This window comes from Lepus europaeus, chromosome 9 (assembly GCF_033115175.1).
Source record: "Lepus europaeus isolate LE1 chromosome 9, mLepTim1.pri, whole genome shotgun sequence".
Classification (NCBI taxonomy): domain Eukaryota; kingdom Metazoa; phylum Chordata; class Mammalia; order Lagomorpha; family Leporidae; genus Lepus; species Lepus europaeus.
This window is the reverse complement of record NC_084835.1, coordinates 14,483,851-14,510,905: the sequence shown is the minus strand read 5'-3', so window position 1 is coordinate 14,510,905 and position 27,055 is coordinate 14,483,851. Positions and strand designations below refer to the sequence as shown.

At 60.4% G+C, this 27,055-nt stretch overlaps 1 protein-coding gene across 1 annotated transcript; it reads left to right on the top strand.

Annotated features, from left to right (window-relative positions):
• Positions 1–1,061: 1,061 nt before the first annotated feature.
• CFAP100 (cilia and flagella associated protein 100) lies at positions 1,062–27,055 on the top strand. The gene is given in 18 exon segments (XM_062199935.1): positions 1,062–1,479; positions 2,327–2,425; positions 5,188–5,424; positions 10,284–10,384; positions 11,398–11,587; positions 12,546–12,613; positions 12,707–12,870; positions 13,076–13,156; positions 13,679–13,838; positions 13,840–13,861; positions 14,151–14,192; positions 14,272–14,383; positions 16,368–16,416; positions 16,571–16,722; positions 24,268–24,403; positions 25,091–25,296; positions 26,084–26,177; positions 26,939–27,055. Coding segments are annotated over 18 exon segments (2,448 nt in total).

Below are 27,055 nucleotides of genomic sequence, written 5' to 3'. Positions count from 1 at the left end.
CCATTTGCTGGTTCACTCCCCAAATAGCTGCAATGGCTAGGGCTGGGCCAGGCTGAAGCAAGGAGTCTCCCACATGGGTGGCAGGGGTGCTTCCTCCGCTGCTTTCCCAGGCACGTCGGCAGGAAGCTGACTTGGAAGCAGCAGTCAGGATTCGGCCCAGCACTCGGGCATGGGTTGCCAGCATTGCAAGCGTCAGGGTTCACCCGCTGCGCCACCACACCAGCCCCTAATGGTTCTCTTTCTAACCTTCTATACAACTGAGCATCAAAATAAAGACTGGAACACACAAACAGACCCAAGAACTTGTCTTTACTGTCAAGTTCACCTTCAGACTTCTCGGGATTTTCCCACACTCATGCACCATTGGCTGGGACAGCTGTCAATCCCTGGTGACAGCACCGTGTGTCTAGGTAGGGGCAGAGATGGACCCTGCTGCCTGCCTGTCAGCCCCAGCTTGGGGTCCTTGCTGGCTCCTGGTGGAAGCATGGGGAGAATCGCAGAACCCACCGCTCGGGTGGTCGTGGAGTTCCCACGCCTAGGAAGCATGCCCAGGGCTCGCAGGAGACCTGCGTGGAGCCCTAAGCCCGTCTGTCGAGAACAGTGCACACAGTGTCTGGGCTGCAGCGACTCAGCGTCAAGGGGCAGCTTCTTCCTCTGCTCCTCACCTGGCTTGGAGGGACACAGGCAGTCAGGTCATCCAGGGCTTAGAACAGCGGCGAAGGAGCCTCTGTCCAAGCGTGACAGGACCCACCTGGCTGGTCCAGCTGTTCAATTCTTGCTGCTGTTACAAATCACACCCTCACATGCGTGTGTGCGCACACACATGACATGCATGCTTAGTCATGTGCACACCCGAATGACGTGGCTCAACACGAGGAGGCTGCCCTCCACCCTGCACAAAGCCCAGAGCGGCCCCTGCCGGCGTGGACGCTGTCCTGCCCCCGCGGCCCCGCGGCGGACCTGGTCCTTCTCACTCCACGCAGGGTGCATCACTGGACTGTAGACTGCTCCAGGCCCGCGAGCTTGGGAGCCACACACCCCGAGGCTGCAGGAGCCCGGGAATGGGACGCCCTCGGCCGCTCCCGCTGCGGGTCCCGGCGCGTCTCCTGCGCTCCGCCCAGCAGCGGCTGGGGTCCCCGGGATTTCGTTACATCGCAGCTTGCCGGCTTCCACCGGCGGAGTTCACGATTCTAGGGGAGGAGCTGAAAACTCGCTTTTCTAACGAACTCCCGGCATTTCTGATGCTGCGAGCCGCGGCTCCACGCCCCGAGACCCGCCCCTCTGGAGAGCGCCGTCTGCTTTTGCTCCGCCCTCGCCGGCCCCCGCGGCACCCCGAACCCAGTGAGCGGAGACAAGGGGAAGGCCCGGGCTTTGTGACGTCACAGGCGCCCCGGACGGTTGCCCGGGCGACGCTGTCCACGCCGAGCCCCGCGCTCAGCGCAGAGAACTGCGGCGGCGAGGAGGCTTCGGAGCCCTCCGGTGGGTGTCGCGGGGCCGGAGGGCGCTCGCGAGCGGGGGTGGGGGGCAGGGCGCAGGGCGGGGGCCCGGGGCGCGCGGAGCCCGGGGGCGGGCCCTCGTGGTGCCCCGTGGCGAGGCCGCCCTGCTAGTTTGCTGCCGCTGCGCCTGCCTTGTCACTCCCCCGTGCACGCCCCGCCCCTCTGTCCTCGCACCCGGGGTGGGGGGCCTCGCACCCGGGGACACGGCCGAGCTGGGCGTCAGGACGCGGGCGCGGCGCACCTGTGCACGGCCGGGCCCCGCGCCCCTCTGCAGGGGCAGTCACGGAACGCGCCGGGAAATGGCGGGAGGATTTGAAATCCAGGAAGCCCCAGCCCCGGGAGCGGGAGCGGGGAGCGCTCGCCAGGTCTCTGCAGAAATGAAACTCCGCCTGATGCCTAGTTCAGGGGTGCCAGGGACACGGACCCCTGGTTCTCATGGCGCCCAGGGCTCAGAGGGAAACAGACAATAAACTGATTATTTCACAAGAGCTGATCAGAGTGGTCATTGCAAAGGAAATTGGGCGAGGGCCGTCGGGGGCCGGGGTGGAGGCGACCACCTTGAAGGGGCCACACCGGATCGGGATGGAGGGAGAGGAACCAGAACTCCAGCCCCAGCGGGCGTGGGAGAGGCTGCTTGGCGCTAAAGCAGACCAGGCTTGCTGTGTTCAACCAACAGAAGGGTGAAGCAGCTGGAACCAGATCCCCGAGGGGCAGTGGACACTGGCAGGGGGCAGGTGTCCGCCCTATGGTGCACTCCCAGCAAATGCCTGCTGTTATCAGATGCCCAGGGGCCTGGGGACCACAGCACTCAAGCACCCTTCACTCCCCAGGTGAGGAGCTCCTTCAGCCAAGGCGCAGCTTTGCGTTGGCTTCAGCCAGGATGTCCAAGAAACTGCTCATTGTGACCCCTGACAGCAAGACGGATGACAGTGAGTACGGGTGGGGAGGGGGCTCTGCGGTGGGGAGCCCGGGACGGTGCAGAGGGGCTGCAGAGTCCAGGCGGTTCTGAGCCAGGCCGCCTCCGAGAGCCAGGTGAGGGCACAACTGGTTCCCACAGGCGGGGAGGGCGGATTCGGCCCTGGCACTCTGTGGCGTTCCCAGAGCGTGGATCTCTGGTCCCGAGCGTGGATCCCGATCTCTGATTCAGACCCTCGTGGGATTCTGCGTGCCTGCGTCCATGTGTCCCCTTCCAGGAGGATGCCAGTCCTGTGGGGGAGGGGGAATGACCCCCGCACAACTGACAACATTGCTACAACAGTATTTCCAAACAAGTCACGCTCTGAAGTGCTGGGATTGGGGCTTGGGGGTGCACACTCAGCCTGGGGCAGCTGTGGCGAGGGTGCACGGTGGAGGGGCCCTCTCCCGGCTCTCCTCCTCCCGCTGCCATGGGGCTGGGTGGCTGCCACTAGACCCACCCCCAGGTGACACATCCTTTCCCCAGGGGGGAAATCACGTGTGTGTGGCCGGATGTTGAGATGGGTGGCCCTGAGCCGTACAAAATGGGCAATGCCATCGGTATGCCCTCAGTTCCCTTTTAGCTATAAAATTTCAATTTGTTTTTCACTAGGCAAAGAATCCCAGGGTTCAAAATGCAAAGGCCCAGCCTCTTTTCAGCAGCCTACGTCCACCCTGTCCCTACACACCCAGTGGCCAGCGCCACCTGCCCCCGCCAGTGTGCTCCCTACAAGCAGATCTGCGCTACACTTGTACACACTCGCTCGCCGTGCTCCAGGGGAGACTATAAAATGAAGAAACGCTGAAATAGGGTTAAAAAGTGAGCTTTGCCACATCTGCGGATGGCAAAGTGACGTAAACACACACCCATGAAACGACGCAAGGAGCCGACGTCAGGACGACGGGAGGATTTATCAACGATGCCGACTGCCCCTGCGGGGTGCGCGGCGCAGTGCTTAGCTGCGGGCACCTTATGTGCGGCACTGGATGGATTCGGGGCCTGTGCATTTGTGAGCAAAGCCACGCCAGGCAGGCAGAAGAGGGAGCCACCTGCTGCCTCACAGCTCTGCACTCCTGGCGCTGGGAGCCTCAGGCGAGGCCCTGGGGTCCAGAGAGACTCCTTACGCACTCTGATTTACCCAGGCCCCGCCCCTGCCTTTTCTAGCGATGGCCTTGGCATTTTGGGAAAACGTGGGTTTATGTGATCGAATCTTCATTTTGGAGTTGCAAAGCTGAACCACCCGCAGCCCAGCCCAGCGGCCACTCTGGGACCACAGCCGTGTCACCAGTACACATTGAGCACCTACTCTGTGCCAGGCTACAGAGGTACACGGGACAGGAGGCCGTGCCTGCCCTCTGAGAGTTTGGGGGAAGTCACCCTGCAGAGCTCCATTCCTCCAGCTCCTCGGACCAGCCAGGCACACTCCCTCTCGGTGTCCTGGCACTGCTGCTCTCTCTGCCGGGAATGCTCTTCCCCTGGAGTCCTCTGTGGCTCCCCCCTCCCACTGCCGAACATCCTGTTTAAAACCTGCAGCAACTCCCCTCATTTCTTTTCATCCTCAGCTCCTTCCGCCATCTGACCTGCCTAACCGTTCCTCCTCCCTCTGTCCTGTGTGTCACTCTCTCTCCAGAGCCTGGACTGAAATGGGCCCTTAATAAAAATCTGTCAGCCAGAGAGCTTCCCCCTAAGGTGAGGAACCAGGCGCCGCTGTTCAGCAGGCTGTGAACCATGTTAGCCGAAGCGGTTAGGCAAGGAGAATAAACAAACTGAAAAGGAGGAAGTACAGCTCCCTATTCAAACCCGACACCGTCCTGGGTGTAGACAAAGCATCAGGTGCCCCGACCGGGACTAGAACCCGGTGTGCCGGCGCCACCGCAAGGCGGAGGATTAGCCTGTTAAGCCACGGCGCCGGCCCCTGATTATGTTTTTCAAACTCCTAAAACAACCACAGCAAGAAGCAAACAATTCAAAAGTGGGCAAAGCACGTGAACAGGTGTACCTCCAAAGAAGACAAACAAGTGGCCACGAGCACATTTTAAAATGCTCGATCCCACAAGGCACCAGGGAAATGCAAACAACACTGTGCAAGATACCACCTCACACCTGTTAGGAAGGCTCTGTGACAGCGGCGGTTGGTTGAAGTGTCCCTAGACCTCGTTTGCACACCTGGTCCTGTTCTCCTGGATCCCTTTGGTCCGGGCGGTACTGCGCCCTGGAATTAGGGTGGGGTCCCCGCAGTTTCTGCGCAGGCCCTGCCGCGCGTCCTGCACATGACGCATGCGATGCCCACGTCCCCGCTCCAGCTAGCCCACAGCGAGCTCCGGGACCCCCCTCAGCCGTGCGCAGAGGGGCGAACCCCGCGACTCTCAGGATCCGTGACGTGCTGCACAGGGGCGCTTCAGAAAGCACATGGGAAGTGGAATGAGAAGAGACGGCTTTGGTGCAGGCAGGGTCGAAACCTGTGCTTTGTTTGCTCATGACTCGTGTTTTCCACCCCACTTAAGCCTCCGCATTGCTCTTCCAACAAAACCCTGCACCCCAAGGGCCTGGCATCACTCCATCCCCCTCACCCCAAGTGCCCATTGCCCCAGCCATGCCAGCCCCAGGAGCTGCTCCTTTCTGGCTCTGCCAAGCAGCGCCCCCCCCTCCCCCCATCACTGCCCTCTGGCCACCTCCTCCATGAGGCTTCCTGGACTGCACCAGTGACGGAAACGTCCCTGTCTGTTCCCCATCCAGGAAGGAGACGCCAAGAAGGCAGATACACTGTGTCTCCCAGGACACCATCCCCAGCGATGCCTGAGCCCGAGAAGGCGCCAGCGGGTTCGGCCAGGTGGACGCCCAGTGAGTACCCGTCCCAGCCCATCCTCTCCAGCCCCACGCCCGGAAGCTGCGCGCAGGTCCCCCGGGGCGAGTGCATGGAGGAAGCTTCTGACCCAGGTCCTGGGGGGACCGGGATGGGGGCAGACGAGACAGGTGCGGCTCCCACTGTGTTCCAACGCAGGTGCTAATGTGGTCCCTGGGCAGTGAGGCCGGCCAGCCAGGAGACAGACCCACAGTTCCCAGGAGTCCCTGCCACCGTTGTCCCTCTCACACCCGCCTTTCAAATCAGTCCAACCATCCAACTAAATTTTGTTGAAATACTACAAGAAAACCCAGGATTTTTTCCTTTCATTTCAAATGTATTTCAACTTTAGGTGAAGAATGCCTTTCTAAGTACAACCTAAAACCTGCAAGTTGTTCCCTAGAGCGAAACGTCCCTGGAGGAAAATAAGAAAGTCAAAAGCAGAGGCCACCATTGTGGCGCAGCGGGTTAAGCCACCACCTGCAGTGCCAGCATCCCATGTGGGTGCTGGTTCAAGTCCCGGCTGCTCCACTTCTGATCCAGCTCCCTGCTAATGTGCCTGGGAAAGCAGTAGAAGATGGCCCAAGTCCTTGGGCCCCTGCACCCATGTGGGAGACCCGGAAGAAGCTCCTGGCTCCTGGCTTCGGGTCAGCACAGCTCTGGCCGTTGTGGCCATTTAGGGAGTGAACCAGTGAACGAAGACCTCTCTCTGTAACTCTGCCTTTCAAATAAACAGAACAAATCTTTTTTAAAAGGAAAGTAACCATTACATATAGTGTAGAAATTGAGTAAGACTGAAAAATCCCAGATCCACCAAGGGATGACCTCATTGAAAGATGAGCAACACTTGGCGCAGGCAGACTTCACAGACAGACCGACCGACCGGCCGGCCATCCACCCACCGGCTCACTTCCCAAAGGCCCGCGGTTCCCCCTTCCTGAGGCCAGGATGCAGGAATCCACCCGGGTCTCCCACAGGGATGGCAGCGACCCACGGACTTGAGCCACAGCACCTGCTGATGGGTGCTCCCTGGCAGGAAGGTCGGGTCAGAAGCAGAGCCAGGACTCGAACCCAGGAGCTCCAGCCTGGGATATGAGCGGAGTAACCACAGTGGCAGACGCCTGTCCCCCGTGATGTCAAACCGCCCGTCTTACCACTGTGGCTCCCGTGGGTCTGGGCACTCTCACAGCGTTGTGCAGCCGTCACCAGAGCTGTCATCATCCCAAACCGAAACTGTCCCCAGGAGACACCATCCCCACCCCCCTGGGTGCCCTGCCACCTGCAGCTCCACTTCCTGATCCCGAGAATCCACTCCTCTGAGGACCGCAAGTGGATCAGACGGCACCGATCCTGTTGCGACCAGTTCATCCCACCCGGGCTGTCCCCACTGTAGCATCTGAGCAGGTGCATTTTGAGTGAAAAGCACAGGGTCTTGAAACAGGTGCATGGAATGCCTGTAGCTGGGTATGCAAAGCCTGCTGGGTGACGAGGTCCCACCCCCCAGACATCAGATCCATGCCTTAAACCTGTGGTATTTGGGATATTTGCCAGAGTTTGCAGCCTGAGGTCCAGAGCTCCCTGCAGGCCGCACAGGAGGTGCCAGACACACCCAGGGGTGGGAGGCAGCAGGGCCCTGACCTCCCAGCCAGCACCCTCAGGATTCCCGGGCTGGACACAAGGGCCAGGCATGGTGAAGCCCTGTCTCGCAGAATAATGGGGAGGGTGCTCTGTGAAAGGGGGGGATCCTGAGTCCCCCATTCAAGCTCCTGACAGCAAAGGCTCCGGTCTGACCAGGAGTCAGAGGGCTCGGGGCCCTTGGCTTCCCTGAGTCTCAGTGTGTCCATCTGTAAAATGGCCCTGTGCACAGGCAGTGAGAGATACAAAAGGGAAGGCACTGGGGACCCGAGTGCCAGGCACCTGCACTGCTGCACGGTGCTCGCAGCTGCCCGGCGAAGTGGCGAGGATGAGCCCAGGTGTGGGGGCGGAGGCCCAGAGAGGCCACGCGGCCTGCCTGGCACGCAGGACGCTGGGGTGGAGCCTCCCTACCCCGCGCATGGCGATGACGGCTGCGGCTCTTTGTGTCTCCGCAGGGCACGGTCCGGGGCCCAGGAGCACCAGTTCCTCCCCAGCCGCGGAGAGAGAGGCGCACAAAGAAAGAAAGGGTAACCTTCCAGATGGGAGCCTGGAGTCCAGTTGGTAGGAGGCGAACCCCCACCCCCACCCCCACCCCGTGTCCCCAGGTGCCCCCTGCCCCAGCCCTTAGTGCTCGGGGCAGGGGAAAACGCTCCTGTCCCAGTAGGAGTTGGGTCAGAGACCAGAAATGGCAGGAGCGGAGCAAGGTAGGACTGGAGCCTCCTTCCGGGCGGGGCTGGCCAGGCTGAAGCCAGGAGCTTCTTCCTGGTGTCCTGTGTTGGTGGCAGGGGCCCAAGTACTTGGGCCATCAGGCGCATTAGCAGGGAGCTGGAAAGGAAGTGGAGCAGCTGGGACTCGAACCAGCGACCATAGGGGATGCTGGCGTTGTAGGTGGCAAGTTTATTTGCTGTGCCACAGTGCTGGCCCCAGGACTGAGAGAGTTTTCAACCACAGTCACAAAATGGCTGCTGCAGTTCCAGCGTAATCACATCTGATTCCAGGCATGGAGAAGGGGCAAAGGGAAAGGCCCAACTATTTACCAGCCAATGCTCATGGGGAAAGGATTCTTCCCAGAGGCCCCCGATAGCAACCGCTGCCCATCCTCCACTGACGGACACCTGTCACATGGCCCTGAGTCCTCACAGTGGGCACACTGCTGCCGCCCAACAGGAAGCCGACAGGCAAGGCTGTCAGCCCCTTGGCTTCAGCCTCCTGCAGTGTGGCCCTGTGCCTGGGCTGCCAGCCCCTGCCTCCTCTCCCGAATCATGAAAATTCTCACACACCCGTCGTCACACCTGACCCTGAACCCGCCCATCGTCACATCTGCCCGGCTGCCTCTCCCTGTGGGAGGCTGGTCCCCACAGAGGCGCAGGGGACAGCTCAGCGTCTCCAGTGCGTTCTCGGTGCGGGTCTCTGCTCCCCGCTAGCAATGTCGACGGTCTCAAGTTCACAGTTTGCTAGGTCTCACGGACATCTGCAGCTGTGCCGCCTCCAGCCCTAGCGGATCTAGAACACTCCCATCTCCCTAGAGATTCTGCCCCCTGCCTGGACACTGCTGTGAACACCCTCCTGTGGGCCCCTCTGGGACCGTAAGCACGCGTTGTCGCTGGGTGTGCAGCCAGGCCTGACTGCCAGTTGTGTGTTTAATGTTTGTGACAGGATAAACAGTTTTCCAGGGAGCACACACAATCCGCAAGCCCCCAGCAGGTGTCAGGGCCAAGGGGCTGCCCAGGGCTCGTGGAGCTCCCCGGCCAGGCCACGCGGCTTCCCAAGGCCCCAGGGCAACATCTGTTTCCTTGCCTCTCCCTCCTGTGCACTGCACATGGCTGCCAGCTCTTTGCTGTGGACCGCGTACCTTCCTCCCACAGGGACCTGTGGTATCCTCTGGGCCACCAGGTGGCCAGAGACACTGTCCCCAGCCCACAGTCCTTGGCCACACCCGCAGAGTCCCCGTCACCGGACAAGGGAACCTGCTCCCGGGTTTGGGGAGTAAGTGGGCGCCACCGGCAGCCTTCCCCTGCACCCAGAGGTGTTTTGGGGTTCATCGCATAGTTTCACTGCACCTGCTGGGACCCCTGCTCATGTTCTCCGTGCCCTGTTAACGAGGTGCGTTCCGCGGATTGGCTTGTAATTGTCCAACCAGCTGTGCCCTTCTGGAACGATCAGTGTCCAGCGCTGGCCGCCGTGGCTGACACAGCCCCACCTACAGCTTCCCACTGACCGTCCCCACCTCTGCTCTCTGAGGCCGGCCTCCCTCGGCTTCTTCGGCTATGGGGCCTTGAGCGCATGTCTTGCCCCTCCCTGACTCAGTTTCCCCACTGGGGACAAATGGGAACGACCTCTCCCACCTCACAGGGCGGTTCTGAAAATGAAAGTCTCCATTTCTGCAGTGGAGCTGTGGGGTCCACGACCCTGTGGGCTGGCGGCCAGGGTGGGGACACAGAGACGCACCCAAGCCCCAGCTCTCCTGTTCTGTGCTTGGGACAAATGCCTCCGTCCTGGGGGCTGGGGACAGGGAGAGCACCTGTGCCCACCTGTGCCTCCAGCAACGTGGAGCCCTCAGGACCCCCACCCCTACCCACTCCCCCCTGCAGCTGTGCGGCCTGCACCTCCCCTACCCCGTCCCGCCCGCCTGCCCCCTCCCCGGCCTCCCTCCAGGTTCCATGATGCCTGCATCTTCTAGAGCTTTCCTGGGGCTGGGTGGGGCACGTGTCCAGGTCATGCTCTCCGCCTGAGTCCCTGGCCCCCCGAGACGCACAGACAGCCCTCCCGCCACTCTCCTGGCACCTGCCCCGGGTTCTCAAGTCAGTGTGGGGTGCAGAGCGGCGCAGGTTAAGAGCAGGACAGCATCCACTCTGCAAAGCAGACCCGTGCTAACCCCACCCCCGCACCTGGTTCCCTGCCTGCCCGACTGCCCTGGCCTCCCTCACTCAGCCTTGGCCCACGCTCCAGCCCAGCCTAACCCCAGGAGTTCCCACAGAGCCTCGGGCGCCCCCTGCCCTCAGCCAGGGGTACTGCAAGCACCTCAGCTGGGCCCCAGCAGCTCCCGGCCACCAGTCCATCCCACAGAAACCAGGCCTGAGACTGAGACAGAGGGCAGGGGGCAGTCGCTGGAGTCACAGGGGCTGTGTTCACGAGGTCTCTTTCAGATGCCAGGGACAGAAGCCCATCGCGAACTAAGTTAAACCACAGAGGTGAGTTTGCCACTCCAGGAGTGGACTTCAGGCACAGCTGGATCCAGGAGCGGTCACACAACTCCTGCTGTCACGTGCTGGGCTGGGATGGCACCAGGACCCCAGAGCTCTGACCCCGCCTGGAAGAGCTGGCTCCCCGCTCAAGGAGGCGTCTCCCTCCCCAGATCATGAGAACGCTCCCAGCCGTTCAGCCAATCCTTTCCACATCCCTAAAGATGTGGATTTCTTCTTGCTCAGAGAGCAGGAGCGGAGAAGAGCTTTCTTAGTAAGTACCCGGATGGAGGCCGGCCCCTTGGCGATGCTTCCCTGTCCCCAGTGACCCCATCTCCCTGCCCAGAAGAGCACACTCTCACTCCACGATAGTCAGTGGCTCACCATTGCCCACCAGTTCTGCATGGCTCTCACATCTCTGGCCTGTCCCACCCCTCGTACCCAGCCCCATCACCACTTCTGGGCCTGACCCTGCTCAGTGGGCTGCTCTGGTCACTTCCACTGTCCCTTGAGTGAGATGCCACCCACTCCTGACAGGCTCCTCACCTTCCAGGCCCACCCAAGACCTCGCAGGCCCTTTCCCACTCCCCGAGAACCCTCTGATGGCTCTGGACGTGGGTGACTTGCTCTCACTGGACCCCTGGGGGCCAGAAGCACACAGAGATGCACCCATGGGCACATAGGCACACACGTGGCTGCAGCAGTGCCTGGAGGTGCTGGGGCCCTGACTTGCTCGGCCTCACGTGCATCCCAGTACCCTACCTCGCACCCCACCCTGAGTGCCACACGCCAGAGGTCAGGACAGCCCACGCCTCACGCCCCAGCACAGCCTGGGCCAGCACACGCACATCCAGCCCTGGCCACACCGGGAGCACTTCCTAGGACAGCCAAGGATCTCCTGGGAGGGGAGGGGCTGGACTGTGATGGGACCCACGGAGGGGTGGGTGCAGCAGGGCAGGTGCAGGGCAGAGAGACGGAGGGGAGGTCAGACCACAGCAGCCTTCCTGCGGGCCCAACTCTGGACTTCCCGAGCCTCAGTTGGTCACTCTGTTAAATGGGGCTTCAGATCAAGGACGGACCACCTCGGCCTGAGCATGCCCAATGCTTCTCTATGCACAACCAGGATCCTGCCTGGACCTCCGTTCTCAGGAGACTCCTGGCACCTCGTGGGCCGGCCCCCGTGTCTGTGTGCACAGGTCCCTGCAGCCACACACAATCCTGGAGGGGGGCAGGGGGCGGGGCGACACCAGGCCCCAGGAGTCGCCCCCACCCCGCCTCTGCCCCCAGGAGCGGCAACAGAAGAAGGTGATGCAGGTGCACGAGAAGATGACCTACTCGTCCATGATGTCGGCCAAGCACAGCCACATGCGGCGGGAGCTGCAGCTGGAGGACAAGGCCGAGGAGCAGGAGCTGCATGAGAAGGTGGAGGAGCTGCGCGCCCTGCCCAACGTGGCCTGGAAGCTCGCCGCGACCAAAGGTGCCGCCCCTTGCGCCGCCAGTCCCGGGCAGCCGGGGACCCCTAGGGCATGTCCGCGTGTGGGCCACACCGCAGCAGACGGAGCCAGTTTACCTTGGCGGTGAATGCAGCGCCACTCCGGACCTTGGCTGCGCCCTGGCTCCAGCACTCGAGAGCTTCATGGTCACGGCCAAGTTCCTGACCCTCTCCCGGCTGGTCACGGCGCAGGCCTCGTGGCCGGCGGGGCTGAAGTGTGTCCTCACGCTGAACGTGCGTGGGGGCCGGCAGCCTCATCTCAGCACCGAGTGTGTGTTAAGCTCCTCCCATCATGAGGCTGGCAGCAGCCATGAGAGGCTCCGAGTCGGACGCCTGGGGCCTTAGTCTGGCAGGAGCCTGTGGCTGTGGGGATTTCTGCGTGTCCAGCCCTGCACCCATCAGTTTCCTTCTCTGCCCTCCATCCCCAGGTGGGGTCTGGTTAGGGGAGCCCGGGCCTAGTGGGTTTGGGCCACGAGATTCCTTACTATCCTGACCTTGACCGCCAGCTGGGAGCTGGGACTCCTTCAGGGGCAGGGACGTCTCCAAGGTTTCCCAGAGGGGCCAGGCCAGGGCCCTGCTTAACTCAGGAGGATTGTCCAGACCTCCACGACTCCAGCCTGCTGCAAAGCCTGGCCGTGTGGCCTCAGGCGCTTCTCGCCCTGGACACTCGGGGTGCCCCGAGCGGAGATCCCAACAGCCATTTTTTTCTCCCATGCCTGGTCACGTCCTGGCTCTCTCGTTATTGAGTCACATTCCCACGGGCAGAGAGAGGCCCGAGTCAGACATGGGGCGGACATCCTGGCTGGCCTGACCCCAGCCTTGGAGAATGTCACATACTGGGCAGAGCATTTTCTGCCTGGGCTGGGGACAGGGGTGCCCCACCACGGCCCCCTCAGCAGGTGTACTAAGAACCTGGCTCTGTCCCCTCGCCTTGCCACTGCAGAACAGAAGCTGCGGTCCGACAGCATCAGAAACTACATCATGGAGCAGCGACAGATGTCCCTCATCCAGGTAGACGCAGCTGCGCCAGGGCCCCACCCCGGGGGCTGCCGGCAGGGGAACCGGCCCCGGCCGGGGGACGTGACTCGGCTCTGCTGGCCCCAGTACGCACTGAACATGAAGCAGAGGGAGATCCAGCGCCTCGACATGGTGGCCACCAAGGAGGAGGCCAGGCTGGCGCAGGCCGAGAAGTCCCTGGAGAAGGACAAGTCCCTCTTTGACGAGTTCCTCAGGGAGAATGACCAGAGCTGCGTGCACGCCATTAATGAGTGAGCCGCGGCCCCTAGATGGGGCTGGCCCGGCAGCGCCACCCCCCAGGCCCCGCTGCATCCTCCTGGCCCGGTGCCACCCAGCCCTAGCCGCCCCCTGCTGTGCTGCACCTGCATCCCCCGTTCCTGTCCTCAGCCCGGGGCCAGGGCAGCGTGCCTGCTCCTCCCCAGGGTGGTGTGATTAGCCCACCGTCCCCACCCCCAGGGCTGAGAAGGAGACCAAAACCAAGATGGAGAAGAACCTTGAAATACAGGAACTCACCACCCAGATCACAAATATCAAAAGGTGAGGTCAGAGGTCAGGCTGCAGGTCTTGGCTTGCCCGGCTCCCTTTATCTCAGACACGTTGCCTTCCCCAGGCAGGGCAGGGGGAGCCAAAGGGAGACCAGCACCTTGCAGACCTCAAGACTTTACCTCCCAGGGCCTGTAGGCCCTGTTGGGGGGCAGCTGCCCATTCTGCAGGTGAATAGACTGAGGCTGAGGCTCAGTGACTTGGCCAAGGCCACGCCACTGAGGTGGGGTGGGAGGCAGCAGGTGCGGCTGAGAGAGTGGCAGCAGAGTCCCTGGGGTGGAAAGGAACTTGTGAGCTCCTCTGTCGCATGGCTGCAAGGCCGGAAGTAGTGCTGGCTGGCGCCGGGGCCCTGCGGGGTGGGCACCCTTCTCCCCCGGCACACTGTACTAGGTGCTTGTGCTACAGAACCGGGAGCCTGCCCAAGGTGGGCCATGGTGGAGGGAACAGGTCCAGCCGGGGGGTGGGGTACCTTGCAATGGCAGAGCCTGAGCTCTCCTGACCCCTCCCTGGGCCCAGCGAAATCTCCAAAGTGGAAGACACCCTGCAGCAGTACAAGGCCTACAAGGATTTCCTCTACAAACTGTCGCCCAAGGAGTGGCTGGAGGAACAGGAGAAGAAGCACCTGGCCATCAGAAAGGCCAGGGAGGCTGCCGAGCTCGCCAAAGAGAGTGGTACATGCTTCCCGCCCTGGGGACAGAGGTGGCAGGGAGCCGAGACCCTGGGTCCAGCTGGCAGGGGCCCTGCAGGCCTCCCGGCAGCCACTGGCCTCCATCCCACCCCTCACGGCCCCAGCTGGGCTCTATGCAGGGCGGCAGCCACCCTGCCGCCTCCTCTGTCACAACCCAGGGGGGAGAGCATGGGGGTGGGGGGCTTTCCTTCCGAGCACCCCCTCCTCCTGAGGCTGGGGGAGGCCATCAGGTGAGTCCTGGGAGCAGCTGCAGCCCGGCTCCCGCCGAGGCATCGAGGGCACCTCCTTTGCTTCCTGTAGGACCAGGCACCAAAGGCAAGGTCTTGTCCCTGTGGACGCGAGGTGAGTGGCCGCCCTAGGCTGGAGGGGCTGTGCAGCCCAGGCCTGGGGCGCATGGGCACCTCTGCTCTGCTCCCTCCAGACGCTCAGGGCACAAAGAAGCCCTCGAAGTTTCTGCAGGTGGCAAGGCTGGGGCAGTTCCTGGCCAAAAGCGTCAGCCCAGCAAGTGCGCATGGCGAGCTGGACTCCAGCAGGTGAGTGGGCTTGGGAGAGGAGGGGGACTTGGACCAGGAAGTGTCCCTCCAGCCCCGGCCCTGGCACCACTCAGGTGTGGTGAGGCCAAAAAGCCAGGAGATGACAACCACCAGGAAGAGAGTTTGCTACTCACAGTTCCCTGGGAGCAGGAGGGTCCACACGGGACAGCACCAGGGCCGGCCAGCAGGCAGAGGGAGAGAGGGACACTGCAGGCAGAGCATGGAGCGAGGGGTCTGCGAGAAAGAGCAGGTGAAGGTGTAAGCGGGCTGAGGACCGCTTCGTTGGAAGACATGTGATCTCAGGGCTCTGGGCATCGGGCTGTCCCTGGGTGCCTGGTCCTGATCCCGCGGTGGTCATGACACGGCAGAGGGAGCCAGAGTGGGAGAATCCCCTGGGCTGTGGGCCTGGACTGTTGGTTGGCACTAGAGCCGCACAGCTCTGGGCCCGTCCTTACTGTGTCTCGCTAGAAGGGGCGGGCAGCACCGGGACACGTGGTCACCGTGGGCGGGAAGTGGCACCTCCTGTGGCTCTCGTGACACTTGCCTGGTGGCAGAGGCAAAGTCCTCCTGTGACATCTTCCTGCACATCCACGCGGAGACCTGGGCTCTGGCCGTCAGTCATCACAGGCCCTGTGTGCTCAGCTGAGGCCAAAGATGTCCCGTCTGTGTCTTGCCTTCTTCTCTGTACGTTGTCTTTTGCGAGACAGAAATTCTGCATCTTATTGAAGTCTCATTCACCCAGATTTTCTTTTACGGTTGATGGCATTTTGTGCCCTGCCAGAAAAGTCCTTGCCAAGCTCAAAGTCACGGTCACATTCTCCTGTGTTTCCTTCCGGAAGCTCTGAGCGTGACGTGCTGTGCATGTAGGCAGTGGTTGTGGGGATGAGAAGTGGGGGCCCGAGGGCCTCGCCTGCCCTCCCCTTTGTGGGACCTGCAGCTGCTGCTTATCCTCCACCCTCCCCGTCCTGTGACTGCCCAGATCTCACCTGTCCCCGAGCCGCACATCTGAACGCTCACCCCCACCACGTACTCAAGCTCCCATATCCCAAATTCATGCCGGCCAGGCTGGCCAAGGTCCCACCCTCTCCAGTTTCCAAGTTCACCTTCTTCTTTACGTGGTGGGGTGATGCCTAGTTGGGAAAGACTGGCCACCATCAGTGATGTCCACAATGGCCCAGGTGCTCTGCACAGTGGCTTCTCAGACAGCCTGCGGGCCAGAAGTGCCGGAAGTGAGCAGGTGGCCAGCACCCTGAGCTGTGCACCCCTCACTTGTGAACAGGGCGCCAGTGGGCACAGGGTGGGGCACTCTGCCTCTGCTCTGTGACCACGGCCCCTCCTCCAGGAATCTCTCTGTGATACCAGGGCCTAGGGTCTCCCAGGCCGCCCCCTTCCCGAATCTTCAGGTGGCAGGACCCACAATCCTGGTGGAAACCCAGGCAGGGGCACCGAGAGTGAACCTGGAAGTCAGTGGGGTGGAGTCCCCATCCAAGGCCCCACACTGAGCACTAAGAGCCCACACAGCCGTGTTCACAACCCTCTCAGTGCCCAGGGTCGGCTGAAGAGTGGCCCACGGTGGCTGTACATGGGGCCATCAAGGGCAGGGCCAAGGCTGAATATGGCGAGGGAGTGGGGCGAGAAGGGCCTCCAAGGCCCTCAGTACAGGAGTGGCAGGTGAGGGGACAGCCTTGGTGGCGGTGGTGGGGCTGCAGGTGCAAAGGCCCTTGTGTGGGGTGGGCATCCACAGTGACCTGCAGCATGGAGGAGGCGGGGCTGACAAAGCAAGCTTTATTCCCACTGGCCACGAGGGCACGACTCTCAAAGCCATCCCTTGGTTGCTCTCCGACAGCTGCAGGGCCAGGAGGCACCGTCTGGGAACTTGTGGGGAGAGGAGAGATGGGGGAGGGGGGTGCTCTGGGTGGGTGCGCTCAGGCCTCTGCCAGGCCAGCGTGAGCCCCGGGGCCCTGAGCCCACCTTCTCACCACAGGTCAACCCTTGGCGTCCCCACCCACGAGGACATCGACAGCGACAGGGAGGTCAGCGGCCCGGCTCCAGACCCACCCTGCCCTTCCCCCTCCCAGGCCTGGCCCCACTCATGGCCCACGCCCACCCCTGCCCCGCTCCCTCCCCACTGCGCTGCCCTGCGCAGCCCCCAGCCAGACCCCGCAGCGGCTCGCTCGGTGGGTGCAGGAGCTGCCGCTGTACTTCACGGAGCCGCAGCAGCTCCTGGACGAGTTCGTGCAGCTGGAGGAGCAGAACCTGTCGCTGATCCAGAACCGCCAGGAGATGGAGGAGGCCCTGGAGGAGCTGAGCCTCAGCCTGAAGAACACACAGCTGCGCATGTAGGTCCCACGCCGGCCACCGCGCATGCGCTGTCCGCAGCCAGGCCTGGCTCGGCTCCCGCTTTGGAAAAAAGCTGGGTTTGATTGTCCCTTAGCAGGCCTGGCCCTGGGGAGGGGGCGCGTCCCCATCCGTGCCTTAGCTGATGGCAACGTCAAGAGGCGGGAGTAAGCACAGCCGCAGGACGTGACAGGGAACGCGGGCTGGGGCCAGGCTGCTCTGGGTGCAGCAGTGTGGCAACCAGGGCTGACACTCGCAAGCGGGAGCCAGAAAGAGCCACGGGAGGAGGGAGGTGGCCAGCGTGGCAAGGTGGCCAGGGCCCCGGAAGGACCTGGGGGAAATCCCAGTGTCCACGGTCCTGGGAGAGAGACAGCAAGCGAAGGCAGGAGGCTGTCCAGCTCTCACCTGGAGCCCACCTGCAGCTTTTCGGGTCCCTCCTGCTAGGCGTGGTCCCCTCCACCTGCAGTCCCTGTCCCACATGCACACAGGTCCAAACGCCCAGGCCCCGGGCAGGGTCAGCCTGGGGCACTCGAGGCAGCCTGTCCCGGGCAGGGACACGTCCCTCAGTTCCCCATGGACCGGCCTAAGCTCCACCGGGTAAGGCAAGGCCCTGCCCCCATGGAGTGGGCCTGGCTGCCAGGCCCGCAGCCTTGCCCTGTTAATGCTGGCTGTGTGCTGGGGGGCAACAATCAGGGCTGTGACAAAGGGGGCTGACCTGCAGGGGGACAGCTGGTGGCCGAGCAGGAGGAAGCGGCCTGTGGTCCAGAAACTTCCCGAGGGGCGGATGGACAGGCAGCCATGCGGGTGTCTGGGGAAGAGGGCTCTGGACAGAGGGGGCACGAGTGCAAAGGCCCAGGGGTGGAAGCCGGCGAAGCTTCAGTGTCCCACGGGGCAGCCACACTCCTGAGGCGCATGCCCCATGCGTCTGGCGTCTCTGGCAGTGTCCAGGCTGGTGCAGTGCCACCAGCTCTCGGCAAGACTGTTCCCCTGCACAGCTGGGACGCATCAGAGACCAACAGAGAGGGCAGCTGGGGAGGGGCAGGAAGCTGCCCAGATTTTCAGAGAACCTGGAAAAAAGATGGGCCCGTCCCCCAACACACACATACACTCACACAGCCATGCACACGTACATACACATGCACACACACGCGTACACGCACCCACGCACACACACTGCTGGAGGTGACCCGGCAGCTGCTCTCCAGCCAGCTGAGCCGCCCGAGGGGACAACATCCGCCCAGCCAACAGCTGTTTCCAGGGTGGGTCCCCGCCCACGTGCATTTAACTTCCATGAACTCAACCACTCTTTCTCAGAAGAAAACCTTTAAATATATATATAAAAGAAATAAACAACCTGCATAGGCTTATATCTATTCAAGAAACTGAATCAATAATTAATAAGTTTCCAAAAAAGAAAGCTGCAGGCCCAGAGGGATTCACTCGTGACCTCTATGAAACAAGGAAGAAACAATACCAATTCTCCAAAAACCTCTTTCAGAAGAGAGGAGCAGAGGGAATGCTTCCTCGCTTGTGCCCTGAGGCTAGCGTGATCCTAAAACCAACCGCAAAGACCTCACCAGGAAGGCAGAGTCCAGGCCGGCCTCTCTCATCCGTGCAGTCACAGATATATTCAACAGCTCATCAGCAGATTAAATCCAACAATAAACATAAGGAATTCTGTAACAGAATTGGGTGGTATTGATGCAAGACTGGTCCAGTGTACTAAAATCAATGAATGTAACGTTACATCAGTAAGCTAACAAAGAAAAATCACAATTGTATCCATCAAGAAAAAGCACCCAACAAAATCCAACACTTGTTCATGATAAAAAAAAAAAAAAGTCCCAACAGACTAGAAATAAATGGAATTTCCTCCACTTGATAAACCCTCCTACAGCGAACACCACACTAAATGGTGACGAACTAGAAACTTCCCACGGAGTTGCAGAACGAGGGAAGGATGTAGTCTTTGATCACTCAGCATCTGGGAGTCCCAGCTAGTGCAACAAGACAAGAAAGAGGAAATGCATGTAGGCTGGGAAGAAGAGATAAAACTGTCAAGGCTGGCATTGTGACGAAGCATCCAGATCTGAGCGCTGGTTCGAGTCCTGGCTGCCCCACTTCCAATCCAGCCCCCCAGTGACACTTCTGAGAAGGAGGCCCAAGTGCTGGATGGAGTTCCAGACTCCTGGCTTCATTCAGCCTGATCCAGCCCCAGGTGTTCTGTCCCCTGGAAGAGTGAATCAATGGATGGAAGACCCGACTCTATCTCTCCTTACCACTCTTCCTTTCAAAGAAATAAAAAATCTTTTTAAAAAGAGAAACCAAACTATGTTTGTCCCCAGATGTCATGATGGTCTATGAAGACAGTGTCAAACAAGCAACCACTGCAACTGACAAGCAATTATGGCAAGGTTGCCGACATAAATTTAAGTTACACAAGACAACTGCTTTCCCAAACACCATCTGTGAGCAAGCAGAAAATGAAATTAAAAACTCAGGCCGGTGCCGTGGCTCACTTGGCTAATCCTCTGCCTACAGCACCGGCACTCCAGGTTCTAGTCCCAGCTGGGGCGCCGGATTCTGTCCCAGTTCCCCTCTTCCAGGCCAGCTCTCTGCTGTGGCCCAGGAAGGCAGTGGAGGATGGCCCAAGTACTTGGGCCCTGCACCCACATGGGAGACCAGGAGAAGCACCTGACTCCTGGCTTCAGATCAGCGCAGCGCACCGGCCATAGTGGCCATTTTGGGAGTAAACCAACAGAAGGAAGACCTTTCTCTCTGTCTCTCTAATAAAAAAAGAAAAAAAAAAAAACCTCAATGCCACTTACATTAGCAAATGTAACAAGAAACAAACTACACAGATATAAACGTAACAAAATGCAAACAAGATCTGTATGAAGAAAACTACAAAACTCTGATGAAATCAAGTAACTAAGCAAGTGGAGAGAGATACCATGTTCATGGATAGGAAGCTTCAGTATTGCCAAGAAGACACTTAACCTGATCTGTAATTCAACACAATCCCAATAAAAACACAAGCATGTTCTCTTGTGGGAATGGATAAATCAGTTCTAAAGTTCGCATGGGGAGACAGAAGACAGTAGCCAACACAATACTGGATGGAACAGCTAACACAGAACTGAACAACAATGCTAGAGACTGACACAGCTTAACTTCAAGACCTACTAAAACTATGCTAACAGAGATGGTGTGCTATTGGTGAGAGAACAGGCAAATGGATCCATAGGACAGCAACAGATCCACAGGAAAACAGGAAGCCAATCTGTGACCAAGGAGCCAAGACAACAAAAGGGACAAAACCAGCATTTTAACACATGGTGCCGGGTCAATGACAACCCAAGATCCTCGTGCATGTGGATGTAGACCTCACCCCCTTCACCAAATCACACCTCTCTGTCAATCACTGGCTTAAGCATAAGAGGAAAAAATATACACTGCTAGAACACAACACAGGAGATCCACTTTTTAGTACAGTATGTGAAACAAATCATTGCTGAACCATACTCCATTAGAATGGAAAATTTCTGCCCCATAAAAGATGCTGTCGAGAGAATGAAAAGACAAGTCATGGACTGGAAGAGAATATTTGCAAAAGATCTACGTAGGGAGACATTATCTGATACATTAAAAAGGACCATTAAACTTAATAGGAAATTAGCAAGTATCTGAACAGACACTTCACTGGATAACACATATAGATGCCAAATAGGCGTGTGAAAAGGACTTAGCACCACGTCATTAGAGAATTGCAAACGACAGCCCTGAGAAGACACCGCTGCACCTCTGTGAGAAAGGCCAGCGCCCAGAGCACTGGCACCACCGGGCGCTGGCGAGGAAGTGGAGAACAGGTACGCTCGCTCTCTGCTGGGAATGCAGAGTGGGGCAGCCACGTGGAAGACAGCATGGGGGCTGCTTACAAAGCCGAACATCCTCTTACCACAGGATCCCGCAGTGTGCCCCTGGGTGCGTCCCCAAATGGGCGGAAAATCCATGCCTTCAAACACTTGCACCCAGGGTGTCCACAGCAGCCTTATTCCTAGTCAACACAGTTGAAAGAAGCCCAGATGTTCTTCAGCAGGTGAACGGACGGATGAACGATGGCATACATCCATCCACTGGGAGAGCATTCAGTGCTAAAAACTAGCGCACGGTCAAACCTTGCAAAGGCATGGACGACACTAAGACATATGACGAAATGGAGGAAGCCAGTCTGAAAGGCTGTGTGCCCTGGAACTCCAACCACAGGACATCTGGAAAAGGCGAATCCGTGGGAATGGTGAGGGGATCAGTGGTCGCCAGGGACACGGGGAGTTTTGGGGTAGTAAAGCCGCTGTGTGTGGTGCTCAGCTGTTGGAGCACCAACAGCTGTGGACAATACCCAGGACGTGCCTCATCTCTGCGGGATCACGGTGCAGATGTGCCAGTGCAGGGTCGCCATTGTAATGGCCCCCTGGGGTGGGGGATGGTGACAGCAGCTGGGGAAGGGGGGGGCGTGCCAGGGAGGGGACCTCTCTGTACTTTCCACCCAATTCTGCACTGAACCTAAAACTGCTCTCAGGAAAACATCTCTACAGAAGCATATAAACAGCTGCAGCAGTAAGTGAGCAGCCCATTTCACCATTAAAAGAAACAGTGGCTGTGTCGGAAAGCCAACAGCCAACAACAACCGCCCAAGCAGGTGTACAAAGTGTGGTCTGTCCACGCTACGTGCGGGAGACTGTCGCCGTGGCAACAACTCGCCCAGAGCCGATCGGCTTCCCTTACAGCTCGGGAGGGTGGAGCTCTCAGACTAGTCTCAGTGGACTGAAATCAAGGGGTGGGCTGCAGGAAAGCATGCTACGCGGCCCACCACATCACCCACGCCAGTCTCCCACCTGCCCGCTAACGATGAGCAACCCCAGTGCCCACTGCAGCCCCGACTGCTCCGTGCCAGGCAGCATCCCACGTTCAGTTTCCAGGGACCCAGGAAGTGGGTATCAGAGGGGCACAGAGCTGCTCCACAAAAAACAAGAACGAAGGATCAACGCGGCCAGCCATGCATACAGCCACTCAGACATGACGGGAAGAAGGCAGACCACAGGGCCACTTGCTCTTCTCGGGTCACTAGCTTGACCTTCCAGAACCAGCTGTACCGGCTATCTCCTCCACATAACGGGCACCACACAGTGTGTCCCGACTGCCTCGTGTGTCACCTGCAGGCTCCATGGGGGAAGCTCACCCACACGACTGCTGAAGCTTTGTTTCTGGCTGCCTGTCCCGGCTGCTGGATTCTTCAGAGTGTCTGCCAGCAAGGTGGAGGTCCCGTTTCTGGGACCCGATCACAGTGACATCCACCCCACATCCTGTTAGAATCAACCCCAGGCTCGGGGTTCAGTCCACGCTCCACGGCACGCACATTAGGGGACAGGGGACAGGGACAACTATCTCGAGGGCGAGAGGCACCAGACCACGCCGTGTGCCCGAGGGAGCTCTGGGGGGTTTAGAAATGCTTTGTGTCTGTTATTTGTAAGGGAGAGAGACACAGACACAGGGATCTCCTATCTACTGGTTCACTCCCAGCGACAGCTAGGGCTGGGCCAGCCTGAGGCTGGGGGCTGGGAACTCCACCCAGGTCTCATTTCCTGTAAGGAAATGCTGATGCTTACCAAGGTGCACAGATCCCAGCTGTACTTCTGTGTGTAAAGTAGACACTGGGTGGAGAGGAGGCTCAGCCTGGTGAGCACCAGAACCGGGCCAGCCGCTCTGGGTCGCCACAACTCTGGCACGGAGCTCCTGCCGGCAAGGACATGGCACTGGGTGAGACAAGTCTTGGGTGGCCACGCCAGGCACCTGCACCACCCGGATGCGGCAACGAGACTGCACAGCTACCACATCAGCCTCCGGGCCAGGTTTCACCCAGGCCATCAAAAGGCACAACGCATCTTCTGTCCCTAACACTGGGTCCATGTCGACTTCCGGCTCTCAGGACAGGGGACAGATGTCCCCAGAAATGGAAACTTCTTCACCAAGGGATTAAGTTTGAGGATCCCGAGCCTCGAGGAATGCCTTTGGTCCTCCCTGCAGAGACTGTGTCCCTGCCACCGGAGGGACCCATGCAGTCATGGGAAAGACCTCTGGGTTAAGGTCACAGCGAAGACTGGACACAGCTGGCCAGCGGGCTGGCAGAAGAGATGGCGATAACCCAGAGACGGCTGCCCGAACTCAGAGGAAAAGGACGGGGGATGGGAGAATCAGGACCCGGGATAGGATGCACACGGAATGTGGAAAGAATTCTCAGAGATGCGGGCAGAATGAATTGGAAGCAAAGCCCACCGGGCAGTGGATGAAAACTGAACTGTGCCGCAAATACCCGAGTGCAGGGCCGGGGGCTCGCCCTGGGCCACGCTCCGCGAAGCCTGGGAGCAGAGTGAGCCCACGACCATGAGGCTGACGACAAGACCAAACATGCAAGGACCTGCAAAGGAACCAGATACGACACAGGCCTCCCGGTGTCCTCCAGCACCCTACATGCAGGCGTCCCGCATGTGCGGAGCAGCAATGCCCCCGAGCGGGCTGGGGGAGGGGCGAGGGGGCCTGGGTCTCCTTGGATTCCTGGCTTTGCTGCTGCTGCAGGTCTGAGGACTCTGTCTGGCCTGGTCTTTCCAGGAGTCACGAGAACATCGGATTTCTGGGGACAGATCCCCGTTTATCGAGAGCCTCTATCTTGCTATCTTTAAAAAAAAGTTTGCTAAGTTCTCCAAATTCAGCCCAATAGTGCTAAGAAAATTGCCAGCCTACAAACACATCCACAAGCAGAGACAGCAGTAGAGTGGCCCCCGGCCTCCGCCACCAGCCTCAGTATTTATCAGTTCACCGGGACCCCAGCCTCCTCTCCCCTACCAGCCACACGATCACTTTATCTGTAAATATCTCTGTGGTTATCATTGAAAGGACTCTTTACACAATTCCATCAGCATAGCTAAAAGAAACAAAACAACAATTCCTGGGGCAGGCATTTGGTGCAGGGGTTAAGACGTCACCTCGGACGCCCACGTGTCCAGACCGTCATTCGCGGCCCGAAGAGGAACCAAACTGACCCGCACTGAGCACGGGCGGCCAGGCCTTGGAAACGCTGGGTGCTAGCAGCCAGTCACCGCGGCCTGTGTACTGTGTGTTCCCACTCGTGCAAGATGCCCAAGAAACCACAGTCAACCAGGGGTGGCATCAGGCAAAGGGGGAGGGAGGAGAGGAGGAGGAGGCCCAACCGCCACGGGCATGGTGACAACGTCCTAACGTTACAGGACAACAACGGTGGCCTAACTCTGTGCAGACACCCTCCTTACCCAAGTGTCCACTTCACGTTAATGTCACTCTGCGTGAACCCTGGGTTAAATTTAATCCCCTGGATTCCTCTAGCATTTTTGACATCCTGACCCGAGACACTCGGCACCCATGGTCCTCTGGCCCTCAGGACAGCTGGCGGGAGTGGGGGTGGTGACACGCCCGGGGCTGCGCGGGCGGCCTGAGCTGTCCTCTGCCCTCTCCAGGGACAGGGAGGTCAACCAGCTGAAGCAGCTCATCAACACGCTGACCAGGTCCATCATCAAGGAGGAAGAGACGGCCGCCGAGCTGGAGCTCAAAGCCCGGGTCTTCCACTTCGGGGAGTACATGGGTGACGAGCAGGTAGGCGGGGGGGCGGTTCCGGCAGCTCCCGGGAGCGCTGCCTGCAGTAGCCCCCAGTGCCAGTTCAGCAGCCGCACCCCCACTCTTCCCTGCGTTCTTTCACTTTCTTACACGTTTTGTCCAGTAAGACCACCCTGAGGGAGGGGAGGAGGTGTGTCCCTAGGCAAGCCCAGGAAGGTGACAGGATGGTAAGGGGACAGCAGGGCCGAGAGCCGGCCAAGGCCTCGGTGTACTCCCATGATGACTGCACCTCTGGAACCTCATTTGTTTCTACCAAGTGCCGCGGCTGGGCCCGCGCTGTGTCCTGGGCCCTTCTGCCCGCAGCGAGGGGGGCAGTGGCAGCCGTTTCTGAAATGTCACAGCAGCGCCAGGAGGGGAGTTGACCTGCCCATGGCCACACAGGACACGGTTCTGTGGGGAGCTCCTCCAGGGAGGTGGGCACTGGGCCTCAGCGGGCTCTCCAAGGGCAGCTGGGGGAGGGGCCGAGCCAGGGTGAGCCCTGGTGCGGGCTGGGACCCCAGGTCTGAGTGCCCACAGGAGGTCAAGGCGTTGAGCTGCTCTGGGCAAGGAAAGCCCAGGTCCCAACCCACATCCCCCAAGCACCTGCTGTGAGGTGGGCGGTGCTCCCCACCGTGGGAGGCCGGCGCACCGCCCCGCTGGAGGCCGCCCTCGTCCGTCCGTACACAGGACAAGCTGCTGGAGAGCCTGAACCGCAAGGTGCTGGACGTGTACCACCGCTGTGTCGGCAGCCAGCAGGAGGCCAACCTGAGCACCGTGCAGATGCTGGCCATCATTGAGCACCAGCTCAACGAGCTGCTCGAGAACCTGGAGCGCGTGCCCCAGTCCAAGGTCGAGCAGGTGGAGAAGGCCAAGGAGAAGGAGCGGCGCCTGAGGCGAGTACCCAGCCCAGCCCGGCAGGGCCGGAGCCAACCCGCCCTCAGAGTTCGCAGGCAGACAGAGCCCCTGGCGCCAGGCAGGAAACAGAAGTCAGCATCTAGAATAGAGGGAGGGACGGTGACAGTGATGGGGAGACGAGGCCAGCACAACCTGGACCTGGAGGACCAGGGACAAGGGGGAAGGCTTTGTCTTTCCTGGCTGGGGGCGGGGCAGGCAGTGCCAGAGGGAGGAGCGGCAGGTGGGTGCTGAGAGTCACATGGCAGGGGCAGTGGGTGCCAGCTGGCCGTCACAACACTGGATGAGGGCGCAGAGCTGGCGAGCAGAGGCCCAGGGGGACCCGGCTGGGCTGTGGCTGTGGCTTCACTCACTGTTTGTGCATGGTCTCCGAGGCACAGCCGCCTGTCTGTCCCACAAGCACAGGAGCTCTCCACCGGGTGCTCGGCAAGCTGCTCGGAGCAGGCCCTGGGCTGGGGTTTGCCGGTGGGAAGTGTTTGATCCTGGAGTAAGACTAGTGCCCTGGCCAGGCGCTGGGCCGCCCTGGGTGCCTGAGATCCCACACGCACTGGGACCCAAAGAAACATGCCTCCCTGGGCCAGGGGTGCTCACTCTGAGCAATCTCTCATCACCGCCCCAGCCCACCACAAGGGGCAGGGCAGGGCACAGCGGGGAGTTTCTCAGAGGGGGTGGGCATGGCCTGTCCAGGAGGACACCGTGGGAGGAGGGACTTCCGGGGGGAGCCTCTCGGGCCCCTCCAGCCCTTCGTGCCATCTCCCCAACACGCAGGCTGCGGGAGGAGACGGTGAGGTTGCAGAAGCAGCTACAGGAGGAGCGACTGCAGCGGGCCCAGGCCCGGGCCCAAGCCGAGATCAAGAAGAAGGTGGGCAGGGGTGGCCGGGGGTCCTGCAGCCTGAGCCCCCCACAGCTTCCTTTACAGATGCCGCCACTGAGCCTCTAAGGGGGAGCGGGCTCCTTTGGAGGGCCAGGAACACGCAGGGTCTTCTGTGGCCATGTCTACTGCCTCTCCCGCCCCCAGCCCCTGGCCCTGTCTCTTCCAAGATGCCCTCCTCCAGCTGTCAGCCTGAGAGCCGGGCCAGGTCTCCTACACCCTCACTCCTGGCTGCTGCCTGGCCCAGCCATGCCCCTCCATCCTTGCCAGGGTCAGGCACTTAGCTCACTGAGCCCCTACACACGGCTCAGCCCTCGAAGGTCCTGCTGTCCCATGAACACTCCAGCCAGGACCCCAAGCCAAGTTCACTGTCACTGGGATTCCCCGACTGCTGAGTTCCAAGGCCTCCACGCCATGGGGGCCCCGGCAGCAAGAAGCCTGGACCCTAGAGCAGGCCCAGAGCTGAGCATGGTCCCCGACAGATGCCTGAGGCCTGCCCGCTGCTTTCTATGGAGACCGGTGCTGTCACTGTCACTGGGGGAAGGGCAGTCCCTGCGGGGGGGGGGGGGGCACTCTAACCCCCCAGCCCAGGAAATGGCTTCACTGTGCAGCCGGCTATCTCCCAGATACACACACACACACACCACCCCAAAGGGGCGGTGCTGCGCCGGCCATGCTTGGTCAGCACCGGGCAGACTCAGGGCCCTGTGGCGCTGCCAGCACGGCCCACCCAGCCCATCTTCCCCCTGCAGAGAGGCAGAAAGCTGCTGTGCCGCTCCCAGCCGCCGACTGTCAAGACCAAGGGCACCCCGAAGCACAAGCAGGCGGAAAACGAGGAGGACGATGAGCTGCTGTTCTTCTTCACTTAA